Source organism: Hesperophylax consimilis, chromosome 10 (assembly GCF_061612785.1).
Source record: "Hesperophylax consimilis isolate HC1 chromosome 10, BYU_Hcon_1.0, whole genome shotgun sequence".
NCBI lineage: Eukaryota > Metazoa > Arthropoda > Insecta > Trichoptera > Limnephilidae > Hesperophylax > Hesperophylax consimilis.
This window is the reverse complement of record NC_142845.1, coordinates 13,316,586-13,332,540: the sequence shown is the minus strand read 5'-3', so window position 1 is coordinate 13,332,540 and position 15,955 is coordinate 13,316,586. Positions and strand designations below refer to the sequence as shown.

Below are 15,955 nucleotides of genomic sequence, written 5' to 3'. Positions count from 1 at the left end.
AGAACTTTGAAAGACCAGCAATTTCTCAAGAGCAAGCTCACCAGCAAGACTCTCAAAATTTTAACTGGACATTATAGTGGCCCCGGTAACCAAGAATTTTCCTCACCAATGCAAATGAAAATCTCCAAAAAACTGAACAAAACACCTTTTGCATCTGATCCTAAGAAACACTTCCTTGAGGAGTGGAAACGTGGAACAGATTTACAAAAAATGTCATTGATGCTACAAATACAAATCAATTTTAAGTTCGATTGGATTCTCATTCGGAGAGACAAAGTATTGACTTATTTTTAAAATTTAAATTAACTCAATTACTAATAAACTTATTGTGAAATTAGAAGTTTTTATTTAGTTATAAAAATATTACATTTTTTATATCTAATTTAAACCTTTACTAACTACTAATAACTTATTTCTATGACATTTAGGCACACTTTGCACTACATCTAAAACTTATTCTTTATAGAATTTAGGCATAACCCACGAAAAGCAGCAAGGCTTTTAGTTTCTTTAACATCTACTGGAAGTTCATTCACAGCCTGCATATTAAATAATTATCGTATGGTATATTATTATTACTAATAATAATATTTTAACTTCAAGAAAACAAACAAAAATATATTTCTATTTTAGTATGATGATATCACATTCCTTGATGATGTCATACATTTCATGTGATAATTTTTAGGCATTGGAAATGTTTGGGACAGCTTTTATTGACCTTTAAACTTTAAGTGAACACCAAAGCAAAAACACAAATCTATGATTGTTTAATTGAGGTGTCACTAAACGGCCTGTAAGATGTTGACCATTAGGTAATAATTATATTAACCCTTCAGTACTTTAATCACATTTGTTCAGTTTGCAATGTTTTCTGTGCATTTCAAATGCGCTATATACATTTTATTTTTTAATTTTCTTTAAAAACAAATACTGTTTTGGAAACTAGATAAAATTATCTTTCCGGTGTATCTATTTGAAATAAACATTACTATTTCTAAATAATAAAATTTTAATATCAAACTAGAAAAATGTTGCCAAAAACGCTAACCACATTTTTACTTATTTTTTTTTACTCCAATCATAGAAAAATTGAGAGAACTCAATATTTTGAAAGCAAATTCGTTTTATTTGAGGAATTTGTAAGAAAACTGTACATTCACTTTTATCTCGTTCATATTTTTTTTTTTTTTTTTTTTATTATTTTAATATACATCATATGGGTTACATTAATACATACATATTTTGCAAAATATAATATTAAGGTTCATATATGGTCATGTATACCTTATCAGAAAAGAGGAGCTCTTGTGCCTGATAAGGGAGCCACGATTCTTACTTAGATTCATAATTCATAATGAGATATAATAATAATAATATAATAATATATATTATAATAATAATATATATATATATATTTTTATTTTTGTTTAATATAAGTTTTTTTGGAAAAAAAGTTTGATTTTATTTATTTGTTCTTGTTGGTTCGTAATACAGCGCAATTCGGAAGGGAGATTATTGTAGTTTTTTATGGCTTGGTAAATATAATGGTTTTGCATTTGAGTTGTTTTAAAGATTGGCGTAATAAATTGATTTCCATTTCTCATGAGTTTATAAAATTCTTGATATTCTGTGTTATTTTTTTCTTTACACATTTTTATAATGGAAGTTTGCTTAAATATATCATCAATATTTGGTACTGGAAACAATTTAAAAAGCAATTTTGTTGGGAAAGTAGAGTTTTTTTTAAGTATTACTTTTATAATAATTTTTTGCGAGACTTTTACTGAGTTTAGGTTGTTTTTATAAGATCCTCCCCAACCTATGATTCCGTAAATAAGCAGGGAGTGGACAAGAGCATAATATACATTTTTTAGTATTTTCACATTTAAAATATTTCTTAACCTAACAAATATATAAGAAATAATTTTTAAAATTAAACCGATTGTTACGATAGGGGCGCGAAAGATGAATTATTAATTTTGGGATTTTATTAATGGAATCCAGTATAAATATTTGAGGCAAGCTGGAAAGAATTATTATTTCTCTTTCTAACGTTAAAAAAATTATGTATTTTTGCATGATAGAAAAATACATACTTCTGCATGATAGAAAAAAATATAAAATATGAACTCCTGGTCATATATGACCCTCAAACGCTGGAGGAGTTAATAAAGGCAAATAATCATGAACATTTATTAGAATTGATTGGTAAAAATTAAATTAAATATCCCACTAGAAGACTTACAATATCATTTCTTATTAAATACTCTAAAAATACACACATTGGAAGACAGGCGTAAAATAAACAACTTTTTTATTCAAGATTCTAAACTCTAAATTCGACTGTTGCGAACTTCTGCAACTCATAAACTTACTAATACCTACAATAACAACACGACAAAATACACTATTCCACTGCAACACACATAAGCGCAATTACATTACGAACTCCCCAATTCAATGGTTTCACAGTATGGGAAACCAATACTTAGGTGATGTCGATATATTTAATATTAACTTTGCGAATTTTGTGGATTAAGTAAAAGACTCATTTAAACACTATTCCCAAATGGAAGTTATATTTTTGTAAACCAGTCAAATCGCTGTATTTTTTAATTTATGTTCTTGTTATTTTTAATTTTGTTTCTTGCATATATTATTTTTTAATGTAATTTTATTTTTATTATTTCTTTCTCATGTTTCAAAACTGTCTGTCATTAAAATTGTACCACCTACATGTAAAAGCCCTCTGGGCGTTAAATAAATAAATAAATTAATGGAATATGACTTAGTGTATGTTGACTAAAGTTCATGTTCGAACATTCAAAGTGATTCATATACTTATGTTGAATTGTCTGAATTAACCATTTAGTTTTAGACACATCTTTTACCTACTGCTATAAGTCACTAACTGACAAAATTTTAATTCTGAGATAATTTAATCAGTTATATCAAAGCTAAAATAATAATGAGTCAATTTTTTTAAATGCACTTTTAATATTCTATTAACTGCTTTTATGTGGCAATTTAACTTTTTTGTTTTATATGAAAAAAATAATAAAAACTTCACTTAGTAACTTTTTGCAAACATCATGTAACAACGAATGGTATTATTTGTGTATCGCAAGAAATAACCAAAATGTTTTAGTGATTTTTGGTATTTTGTGTGCATTTCCGCTTTCATGCAATTAAATTAAACAATATGTTATTCAACATAATTTACTGGATAAATCATGACAAAATAGGCAGATTGTGACTTCTAACTCAGTTTTACAAAAATGTGACTTAACCACTTAATACTCGGTTTTTTTTAACAAAAATCAAACTAAAAACATCAGGTTATTTTATTTTTTATAAAAGTTAACATAATTTAAAATTGACCAGTTCGTAAAAAAAACAAAACAGAAGCAATAAAAAATGTAAAAAAACTTGACCATGTTCAAAAAAATAAAAAAAGACTAACTATAATAAAAAATATAAACAATAAAAAATCTGGCGAGCGCAGTTCGTTTATACAAGTCAAAAGACGCGAGCAGTGTTCGGGTTGTCGCGGTACGATACACGCGCCGTCCGCGAACACCGCTCGTTCAAAAGCATTAAGTGGTTAATGACTTATTTATTTATAACCTTTATTGAAATTTATGGCTGAGTTACGTTTGTATTTAATGTTAAATTAGTTAATTGTATTAATTTCCAGCGTGCCGATGTATTCGGCCCTGACGGCCGCCAACAGTGCCACCCTCCCGGCGCGCTTTGTGCTGAAGCTGTCGCAGCCGATGGCCGTGTGTGGCGCCCTGCTGACCATGATGGCGGGCGGCGGGACGGGCGGGCAGGACTCCGAGCCCCAGCAGACGCAGCCCCAGACCTCCCGAGAGATGCGGCCGCTGCTGGCGCTGATAGCCAAACACACGGCTGGCACAGATATCAACCCCAATAAGGGGCTCTTTGTGGTGAGTGCAGACAATTATTTTGCTAAATTTGTACACTTGTCACTTCTTTCGAGAACATAGAATATAGAAACCTTAACTTTTTCGTTGTATGTACATATTCCCAATGTGTGTGACACACATATAGAAGTAATGATACTAATTAAGAAATATTTTAATTTCTATACATCATGCATTAACCCCTCCGACTTTTCGCGAACTTGAAACTAAGATGTCTTTACCGAAATGTCAATTTCACGAAAACGTTGTGTTATTACCGCCTCACAATCAAAGCTCTATAAATGAAACATTACTGAACGGAGCCGAATAGTAAAAACTGTTTTAGAAAGGTTACAAAATAGGCTTTCAAATTGTTGTATCATAAATAAATATTAACATTTGTAAATATTTAAATTTAGAATGGAAACATGAAAAAATTGTAAAAATGACTCACCTGTAATGTTTTATGTAAAAACGATACTAAAATCACGGATAATGTAAAAAAAAAACACTTATTTCATCGTACAAATGTACAATAAACAATTCTGTCACTTCACTTTTTGACCATTTCATACAAAATATATTTTTAAAAAAATAATTAAACTTGCGAGGCGGGTCGGCACGTCAAACGGCTTTCTTGGCGTCGTTTTAGTATCTACTGAGTAGGTCTTTTTACGGGTTTCTATGGATAACTTTGAATAGAGATGTGAAGCTTCATTCAATACGAATATTCTACTTTTTGTTTTAGGGATGTCACTAGAAGAATAACGGAGTTATGACGATTTTTGTGGAAACACACGCGTTGACGTGTAAACACGCTTATTGTACTTGACTGCTATCGTTATTTTATCGTGTATATCTGCTTACGTTGCTGACCGGTTAATAACACTGTTTCACATTCCTTTTGTTTGCAGACCCTGCCCGACCAGAGTCAGTGCTACTTCCTGACAGAGTCCCGAGGGTTGGACGGCTGCCTGGTCACCAGCGTGCCCTTCACGCACCCGTGCCAGGTGCCGGCACTGGTAGCGAGGCTCCGCCAGCAGGCGCTGTTCAACGCCCTCATCGCCAGCTGCGTGAGGCCCAATAGCAAGCAAGGTAAGCACTTAACCTCCTCAATTGTATTTCTGCATTTGTATAGCCAGATATTTCCTACTCTCTCCTCTACCAGACTCCCTTAATCTCCCAACAGTCCAGATGGGACTCTTGTGCGTTATCACATAAGTTATGTGGTCTTCCTCCTCCTTTAACCAATGTTTCGGATAGGCTTGCAGTGTCCACCATGTTCTATGTTCCCTATAGTCTGTTTCATCTCCCGGCTTGCAGGGCTAGCTTGCCAATGGTCATGCCGGAGGGAAGAGCTATCATGTTGTTGAACAGAATCACTTTGGATATTGCCATATCAATGAAGCAGAGTTTAAATGGCAAGCTTTGTTGCCGCTGGTTAAAAATCTGCTTTTATATACAGTGGTGCCTCACACAACGAACGCCTCGCACAGCGAATGCTGCACACAACGAACTTCCTTTTCGTTCATTTCACGATTCATACAACGAACTTCGCTTCACACAACGAAGTCGCCCGATCTTCTACGATCACTGCCGATTAATTGCATCCTCCCGCGCAGGCAGTCGTTAGACTCGTTAGTCACTGCGTAGTACGCTTCACTTACGCACGTATCGCAGCAATCGTTCTTCATTACGAATTAAATCGCACACGTATCACGGCAGTCGTCCTTTTAAGATAAACTCAACATTTTTTTTATATGATGGGTTCTAAAAAAAGCAGGAAGGTGATTTCTCTTGAAATGAAACAGGAAATAATTAGAAGGAGTGAATGTGGGGTAAAACAGTGTGACCTCGTCAAAGAGTTTGGCCTCAACAAGACCACCATTTTCACCATGAAGATCTAAAGAAAAACATCCCTGGAAGTAGCAGCAATCAAGATAATAAAGAAGATTTCAAAGCCAGCAGGGGGTGGTGTTGAAGAAAAGAGAGAAACAAACGACTTTGGACAGGTTTTTCACTGCACCATCGGCGGAAAATGGATGAAGATGTGCAAGATTCCATTATTTCTTAAAATTAAAAAATGTGTGTTTTTTTCATTATGTTTTTAGATGTATCTAAATAAAAATAATAACAAAAAATTTATCTTTTTTTTATGTCATCTTACCATATTTTATGCTACAGAACGAATTATTTTTTTTAACATATATTGTTATGGGAAAACGCGTTTCACATAACGAACTTTTCGCATAACGAACTTGCTCCTGGAACGAATTAAGTTCGTTGTGTGAGGCACCACTGTATCTACTTGTTTTCCTTTGTATCTTTAACCCCTCAGACCTCTGGCATATTCTGTCAGAAGGTCGTAGTATTTCCGCTTTGCAATAAAATCCTAATTAATGAAATATTTCTGAAAATATCCAAAAACTATTGTTGAAAGGTGAAGAAAATTTGAAACTGTTTTTGAAAGGTTATGAAAATTTGATTATTATAAATAAACATATAATTTTTGATATGTAAAATTTTTTAATGCAAACATAACAAAGGTTTAAAAATGGCTTACCTTACGTGTTATAAACGTTACTGTCACCATTTGTCATTCATGTAAAAATAATTAATAAAAAATTCACAAAGTTTCATAAAATTGCGGTTGGATATTTTGGTTTCATAGAGGTGTACATTTTAATTGTTCTGTGGTTAACTTTTAGATTTGAATATGAAACATGGTGTTTTCTCTTTCTAACACCGTTTAGATCATATTTCTCGCCATGACAGTAAGGGAGACACAAGACCTATTATGAGCTGTTCCCAAAAGTGAAAAAATTAGCCTGAGGGGTTAAAAAGTAATTGAAATTATTTAGTAATGTTTTAATAATGAATGAAATGGTTGAATCGAATCATTAGGGCAGATGTGATACAGTTAATGTTTTAATAATGAATAAAATGATTGAATTGAATCAAATGTGTTAATGATTAAGTTTCTTCTTCTCTGTGTGGTGTAGAGTTGGTGTGATATGCTGAGGTTATCCAGCCAGTCGACGGAATCGGAAGTCACTTGGTTCAGGACAGACGTGCAAGGGAAACTGATAAAGGGGATATTCCTCTATTATGTGTTATGTTGTAGGTTGACTAACAAAGTGCGGTACATCCTTGTATTTCTTTTTACTAAATGTGACACATAATTTTATTCCAGATCTGGAATCATCTGTGATGGTGGAAGTGTCAGCTCTATCTTGGCAACACATCAGCGTGTTGCTGGAGCGCCCCGGCGAGGGCGGTATGGCGACGCTGGAGCTGGAACTCCCCGAGTGCGGCTCAGCCCCCCGAGTGTCGCTGCACTGCGGCGGCTCCTGTTCGGGAAGTTCAGGCAGCTTGGGTGGTGGGGGCGGCGGAGAGGGCGGCTCAGCATTGGAGGAGCGGCTGTCGCGGGTGCTCGCGCGGACGCTGAGCGTGCCGCTTCTGGTGCGCGCGCTGCAGGGGCGCTGGGAGCGCCAGGGTTTTACTAGCGCCGGGGCGGGGATTGAGCCGGGGGGGCCCCCGCCGCCGACGGCGCCACATCCGCCCCACAACCAAGGTAAATACTAAATACATGCTAATCCACTGGCTCTCGGAAATCAGATATGAACAAGATCTTTTATCCTCCAGCACCAATCTACCCATTTACCTAGATTACGCTGTAATCCCAACAGTGCAAATCTTTCAACACTAAATTTGATATTAACCATACTAATTTTGGTTGTTGGTGCATGGTAAGTTGGTAAAAAATGTGAAATATTCCTGTGGAATGCTTAACATTATTCAAGTTCAATGAACTTTTAGGACGGGTTGTTTCGGAGAATTTGAACAATTCTTCATATTTCAAAGTTAATTTTCAAGTTAGCAACTAGCCCATAAAGATATAATTACAGAACTTGAATAGGACTTTTGCAGAACCCGAAAATGAATGTTGAAATGTGATGAATTATTCAAATTCTGCGAAACAACCCATCCTTAATTTTCAAAATTGGAACCACTTATCATATCAGACAAGTAGGTACTAAAATTATTTTCATGAATTAATAATTCTTTATTCGAAATGCGTATTAGTTTTGTTTAAATGCTTGACAGATGCTTAAATGAATTAATATAGTAAAGATACATTACTGAGTCAATGTGCATGGTTTTACTGAACTAGATGCAGTGGACGTATTATTTTATGGCCCGTTCATATACATATTCTTTGTATGGCTATCCTTTTCATAAGCAGTGCTACATTTTTTTTTTCAATTAGTATGAATATAACGTGACTTGTATTTTTGGTAATTATTCGGAATCGCTGGACAAGGGTTATATGAAATATTTATATATAAAACCTTCTGATTTACCTTAATTTACTATAAAAGGAATCTGACTGCATTTGGGATATTTTTAATTTTAGCATTTTAATTTTTAATTACGTAAATCGAAAATTCACTCTCGTTGTATGGGATGACAGCTGGAATGGTTTCTGTTGATAAAATTTTCTTTTGTTTGTATTCCTGATACGAGTGGCTATATTTTTTACCATGTGCAAATACTAGGTAGGTACTATTTTAGCCAAACTCGAAAAATAAAATAAAGATATTTAGGTACCTATGTTTTATAAAATAGAAAAATTAAAAAAGGTGATGTTATTATAGGTTAGGTTGGATAATTTTAGGTTAGGTTGGTTTATTATTAGGATTTAGGTTAGGATAGATTGGATATTATAGGTAAGGTTGGATTATTATAGGTTAGGTATGATTATTATTAGGATATAGGTTAGGTTGGATTATTATAGGTTAGGTTAGAATATTGTAGGTTAGGTTCGATTATTATAGGTTAGGTTGGATTATTATTAGGATATAGGTTAGGTTAGGTTAGGTTGGATTAGGTAGAATGAAATCACAAACCAGTCTATACAAACCTAGCGTAGCCCACAAACTACTTGAAAACTGGGATATAACTCTAAAGGGGACGCGAGCAGGCGTTATTAAAGGTTCCCCAACATTTATAGGTTAAGTTAGGTTGGATTATTATAGGTTAGGTTAGGTTGGATTATTATAGGTTAGGTTAGGTTGGATTATTTTAGGTTAGGTTAAGTTGGATTATTATAGGTTAGGTTGGATTATTATTAGGACATAGGTTAGGTTAGTTTAGGTTGGATTATTATAGGTTAGGTTAGGTTGGATTATTATAGGTTAGGTTAGGTTGGATTATTATAGGTTAGGTTAGGTTGGATTATTATAGGTTAGGTTGGATTATTTTAGGTTAGGTTAGGTTGGATTATTATAGGTTAGGTTGGATTATTATAGGTTAGGTTGGATTATTATAGGTTAGGTTGGATTATTATTAGGACATAGGTTAGGTTAGTTTAGGTTGGATTATTATAGGTTAGGTTAGGTTGGATTATTTTGGGTTAGGTTAGGATATAGGTTAGTTTAGGTTTGATTATTATAGGTTAGGTTACTATAGTTTAGGTTAAATAAAACAATAATTATAATAATAACTAAATATAAGTTTTTTAAGTAACATAAAAATATTTTATTTTTCGAGTTTGGCCAAAACAGTACCTAACTAGAATTTGCATTCTGAAATGATTCAAATTCTAGCTACTCGTATCAGGAATACAAACAAAAGAAAATTTTATCAACAGAAACCATTCCAGCTGTCATCCCATACAACGAAAGTGAATCTTCGATTTACGTAATTAAATATTAAAATGCTAAAATTAAAAATATCCCAAATGCAGTCAGATTCCTTTTATAGTAAATTAAGGTAAATCAGAAGGTTTTATATATAAATATTTCATATAATCCTTGTCCAGCGATTCCGAATATTTACCGTATTTTTATAATGTCCTTGAATAAATGTCATAATTTTACAAGTTTACCAACATTCAGTAAATTTCTTCTTTTGACAGGCAATGATTCTGAATATTTTTTTTGGTAATTATTCGGAATCGCTGGACAAGGATTATATGAAATATTTTTAAATAAAACCTTCTGATTTACCTTAATTACTATAAAAGGAATCTGACTGCATTTGGGATATTTTTAATTTTAGCATTTTAATTTTTAATTACCTAAATTGAAAATTCACTTTCGTTGTATGGGATGACAGCTGGAATGCTTTCTGTTGATAAAATTTTCTTTTGTTTGTATTCCTGATACGAGTGGCTATATTTTTTACCATGTGCAAATACTAGTTAGGTACTATTTTAGCCAAACTCGAAAAATAAAATAAAGATATTTAGGTATGTTTTATAAAATAGAAAAATTAAAAAAGGTGGGGTTATTATAGGTAAGGTTGGATTATTATAGGTTAGGTTGGTTTATTATTAGGATTTAGGTTAGGTTAGGATAGATTGGATATTATAGGTTAGGTAGGATTATTATTAGGATATAGGTTAGGTTAGGTTGGATTATTATAGGTTAGGTTGGATTATTGTAGGTTAGGTTCGATTATTATAGGTTAGGTTGGATTATTATTAGGATATAGGTTAGGTTAGGTTGGATTATTATTAGGATATAGGTTAGGTTAGTGTGACGAATCAAATTTCGTCACAAATAAATTTGAACGTTAAACTAAGTATGTCCCGCAGTGTGCGCCCAAAGACAAAGAAAGTGTTGACAGACGGGGGTTGTAAAGAAAGAAGTGAGAAGTGCGGGGTAGGGCGACAGGTCCTACGAGCTCAAGAAAGAAGGACATTCAAGATCGAGGCGGGAGAGAGAGGAGACCGAGACAGGAGTGGTGGTGAAGTACGCGCTCCCCGCCCAGCGGTGTGATGCTGGGCGGCGGATGAAGAAGTTACAGTCGAGTTAGAGAAAGTGATTTTCAAGTGTTGTCCTCCGCCCGGCGACGTAATGTTGGGCGGGAGGCGAAGAAAGTGCGGTGACCAGACGCGGCCGGGAGGGCCTGAGCTGCAGAACTGCAGAAGCTGCCACCTAGGACTTCGGCCTTACTAAGGCCATCGAACAAAATGAACTCAGTGACAACAGTGTAGCTACAGTGAACAATGACAATGCGAATAGTGAAGAAGTAATCCGAACCATATGACAACTAGTTAAGTTAAAGATGTAAGTAGATCTAAGTATAATTTAGATTTAGTATTAACACTTGACAAACCCTATTAAAATCGAGACTTATAATTAGTAGATGTTCTTAATTAAATTCACCTCCCTAGTCCCCACCCAAGCGACACGAATTGGCGAGAAGGCAGAACATACGAATTGGTAAGTATAAGAACAGCAATATATTTACGTATTATTCTGAGCTAGATACCGGAGGAGATGTTAGCGTGATTTTGTCACAATGTTTTGTCACAATGGCGCCCAACGTGAAGCGGTTTTAGATATTTTACTATATCTATCACTAATGTTATTGACATTCCTAAAACTCATCCCTGAAAACAAGGTAAATATTTGCATGTTCTTATTATATTTAATCTTCTGTACTGTTTCTCGCTCTTGTCATGTTTTGTCTCGAGTTACCTACCGTTATTTGGGTGTTTCGTTTTTTTGTACAGCGTAAACAAATGTACTGTGATAAGTCAGATGCTATGCGTCTCATGTCAAGTGCTATTTTTTGTCAGGGGGCAGTTAAATCAGTATAAAACAAACTAGGCGGTTTGACACATTTGGGACTGTAGGTACCTGAAGATCGTTAACCCTCTCGTCACCGATCGATATTTTCTGAAATGTTATATTTTATAGGACACAAGTAAGATAAAATAGTTAAAAGCTTTAAAATTTTTCAAAAGTAAGGTATTTAGGATTACCGCTATTTGCGACATAAAATAGATCATCATAATGTCTTCCGTTAGCTACGAATCAAATACGAAGGAGATCCATGACCCGAACGGTCTCTCCAAGGAAGATCTGATCGCCGAATTGAAAATCAGAAATTTAACCCCCCAGAAAACCATCCGAAAAATGAGGCAACAAGCAATAAAATTTAATCAAAATATACCAAAAATTACAAAAGAGGACCAGGAAATAGAAGATTTCCCAAAAGCGGTATCGAAAATCGTGATTAAAGAGACAAAATACATTAATTTGAGTACACTTCTGATTAAATACAATGGCAAAACATGCGTACGAGATTTCATTCAAAGATTAGAAGAAATCAGCTCTGCCCGAGGATTTTCAGAAACTGACATCACTCAGGGGTTTGTTGAGTTAGTTGAAGGGGTCGCTCTTATTTGGTACAGAACTATTAAATCTTCGGAACTGACATGGGAAAACTTGAAGACCAAACTGTTAAAGCAATTTGAAAGAGCCGATTCACAAATTACTGCGCGTTTGAAGCTGTACGATTCACGTCAGGCAGACGAAGAAAGCGCTGCGGAGTTTGTGCTAATTACGCAAGCTAAAAACTATCGCCTCGACGACCCGTTATCTGAGTCGGAACTTATATACATTTTGAAAAAGGGTTTACACTCAGCATATGCCGGCACTGTAGCGGGAGCACGCGTCAATAATATAGACGAGTTGGTGCAGGTGTGCAATGATCTCGAAACATTCTCTCCTAATCTTATAGAAAGAAGAGGATTGCCAAGGGCGGGCATATATTCACAGAGAACGGATATAGCACCACGTAGAGAAAGAGTTTCACAGACGTACGGATCGGCACCACCACGTGCAAACTGGAGGAGAGGGGAGAATAGTCCGAAGTGCTATAACTGCGATGAAGTAGGCCACATTAGCAGGGAATGTAGAAAACCGAAGAGAAATTCGTACAGGACTACCAATGCACCCCGCTACGAGTTACAAGCTCTGGAGTTCAGAGAGTCGGTGCCAGTCAGTGCAACCCCTTGTGAAGTGACCCAAGAGATCATAAAAAACGAGTAACCGATCGGCCCGGAGCAGCACAAGCCGATCGGGAGTGGAAAAGCTGGCTAGAATTTGTGAGGCTGTTTTATTTAAATGCAAGATGTGAACCTATACGGTGCATCAGAGGAAATGATAACCGTCCTCATGTTGATATCGAAATAGATGAGAAAAAATTTACAGGACTGTTAGACAGCGGAGCCTCAGTAAATTGCATGAATGGTAGCACTTATCAGAGTTTGAACATTAACAAATACCGGAAGAGTGAATCGCACCATAAGATATTTACCGCTGACGGAAAAGAACAAAGAAATGACGGATGCATTACACTTCCTGTCTCGTGTGAAGGCGTTACCAAATTATTGACATTTTACATTGTCCCCACATTAACTACCAAACTTATCTTGGGAGTAGATTTTTGGGTTGATTTCGACGTTGCACCTAACCTTTTTAAGCATATTAAGTGCACGTCAGATGAAAATGCGATTGATACCGTGGCGCAGAGTCAAAATGGAGTCGACTTAACACCGGATCAGGCAAGGAGGATGATGTTGATTACTGAAAAAGCGCGAAACATTTCATTTGAAGAGAAGGGACTAGGACGAACACATCTTATTGCACATTCGATTCAGACTGAGGGACCGCCCATCAAGCAAAGATACTTCCCATTATCACCGGTCAGACAAAAACAATTGGAGGAAGAATTAGAAGAAATGCTAAAGATGGGGGTGGTTCAACCATCGCGTTCACCATGGTCGAGTCCTGTTGTGATGGTGGCCAAGAAAGATGGATCTACACGACTGTGCCTTGATTCTAGATTGCTCAACTCCGTTACCCGTCGTGATTCCTACCCACTTCCGCACACTAAGCAAATCCTTGATAACCTGCGCAACGCAAAATACATATCATCAATAGACTTATCAAAAGCCTACTGGCAAATACCACTCACCCCAGAGTCAAGGGAAAAAACCGCGTTTGTAGTACCAAGGAGGGGATTGTTCGAGTTCAAGCGCATGCCATTTGGCCTAAAAAATGCTGGGGCTGAATTACAAAGGCTGTCAGATCAGTTGTTTGGACCTCAGTGGGATGATCACGTTTTCTGTTTCGTAGACGACCTCATAATCGTTTCACCTGACTTCGAACATCACGAGCAACTACTACACAAAACCATCGATCGGATCAATGAAGCGGGATTAACTATTAATCTGGGCAAATCCGAATTCTGTAAAAAAGAGCTGCGTTTTTTAGGTTACTTGGTAGATGCTAACGGACTTAAAACGGACCCAGCTAAGATAAAAAGTGTACAAAATTATCCTACACCCAAAAATTCAAAGCAATTAAAGGGTTTCCTTGGCCTTTGTGGCTATTACAGGAGATTTATCAAAAATTTCTCTACTATAGCGTCACCATTGACTAAAATAACGGGTGCTAAAAATGGAAAAACTAAGTTTAAGTGGACTGATGAAACCGAGAATGCGTTTCAAGCACTAAAAAATACGCTAACGTCCGCACCGATCTTGCGATGCCCTGACTTCGAGAAACCGTTCTCCATACATACGGATGCCAGTAACTTAGGAATAGGAGGAGTGTTGACTCAGATCTTTGAGGACGGAGAACACCCTATAAGTTACTATTCTAGATCCCTAAATAAACACGAAGAAAATTATGGTACCACCGAAAAAGAATTGCTTGCTGCATTGGACTCAGTATATCATTTTAGATCCTATGTAGATGGCAAGGAATTTACATTGGTCACTGATCATTCGAGTCTTAAATGGCTGCACAGCCTACAAAATCCATCTGGCCGATTGGCTCGATGGGCCACCAGACTTTCTCAATATGAATTTAAAGTTATACATCGTAAGGATCCCAACATATTGTGCCCGACGCTTTATCTCGGATGGAAGTCGGCGAGATAAAAGAAAAGTCGTCTCAGAAAAACGAAGATTGTTGGTACACGGATTTATATGAAAAATGTTTAAATGATCCGGCTGCAAATTTACGTTATCGTATTGAGAAAGACGTTCTTTACTATAATGTTGAAAGTGAAACCCCCTTGACGGGAAATTTCGAGTGGAAAAGGGTTGTACCCTATGCTAAACGAGAAGAAGCGATAAGAGAATGTCATGATTCTCCTACAATAGGTCACCCGGGAACATTTAAAACATTTAAGAAAGCTCGATTGCGATTTCATTGGCCAGGGATGTACAGAGATATTAAAAAATATGTTAGAAAATGCGGAACCTGCAAGGCGTACAAACCATCAACAGGGGCGCCTTTAGGTCAAATGTCCACTCCGAAGTCAGTCAGCGCCCCCATGGAAATGATTTCCATAGATTTAGTTGGCCCATTACCTCGCAGCCGGTCTGGACACTCGTTTATATTGAGTTGCATCGACGTATTTACAAAGTACTGTTGGTTGTTTCCCCTACGTAAAGCTACCTCCGCGGCCATCATAAAGTGTTTGGAATTTGGTATATTCTTACCATTAGGGACTCCGAGAGTGCTACAAATGGACAATGGGAAGCAATTCATATCTCGAGAGTTGAAAGAATTCACGAGAAAATACAATGTACCTATTTTGTTCTACAACGCATACTACGCTCCTCAATCAAATGTAGTTGAAGCTTACAATAAGACAATTGAGACGACACTAAGCATAATGATCAAGGAGGATCAGCGGGCGTGGACCTCTCACTTGCCAATGGTACAGACTTCAATGAATAACACGGTAAATTTTTCCACCGGATTTACACCGTATTTCCTATTTCACGGCAGAGAACAAATGCTGAACGGAGGTTTTCACCCGCAGAGTAATAATGTGACATCAGAATCTAAAACTGGCCTTAGAATAAACGATACACAATTCTATGGATCATCCTTAAAGGAACTCCAAACTGTTTTCGATATAGTGCGGGATAATTTGCTGGTAGCTTTCCAACGAAATGCAGGTGCATACAATTTACGTAGAAGAAAAGTAATTTATAAGCCGGGGGACGTCGTGTGGAGAAAAAATTTCGTGCACTCTGATGCTGCTGCATACTTTTCAAGTAAATTAGCTCCAAGATTCATCCAAAACGTCGTAAAAGAAAAAATTTCCGACGTCTTATATCTTCTAGCGGATACAAACGGAAAGGAGACAGGTAGATATCACATTAAGGATCTAGTGAAATCGGAGCTTCCCACGATTGTGATGTG

At 36.1% G+C, this 15,955-nt stretch overlaps 1 protein-coding gene across 1 annotated transcript in view; it reads left to right on the top strand.

The window, feature by feature from the left end:
• The window catches only part of MED1 (Mediator complex subunit 1), a 39,782-nt gene that overhangs the window by 11,273 nt on the left and 12,554 nt on the right, over positions 1 to 15,955 (top strand). The window contains exons 6-8 of the mRNA XM_089636610.1: positions 3,701 to 3,953; positions 4,844 to 5,024; positions 7,123 to 7,503. Coding sequence (XP_089492736.1) covers positions 3,701 to 3,953; positions 4,844 to 5,024; positions 7,123 to 7,503 — 815 coding nt within the window. The remainder of the gene's footprint in view (positions 1 to 3,700; positions 3,954 to 4,843; positions 5,025 to 7,122; positions 7,504 to 15,955) is intronic.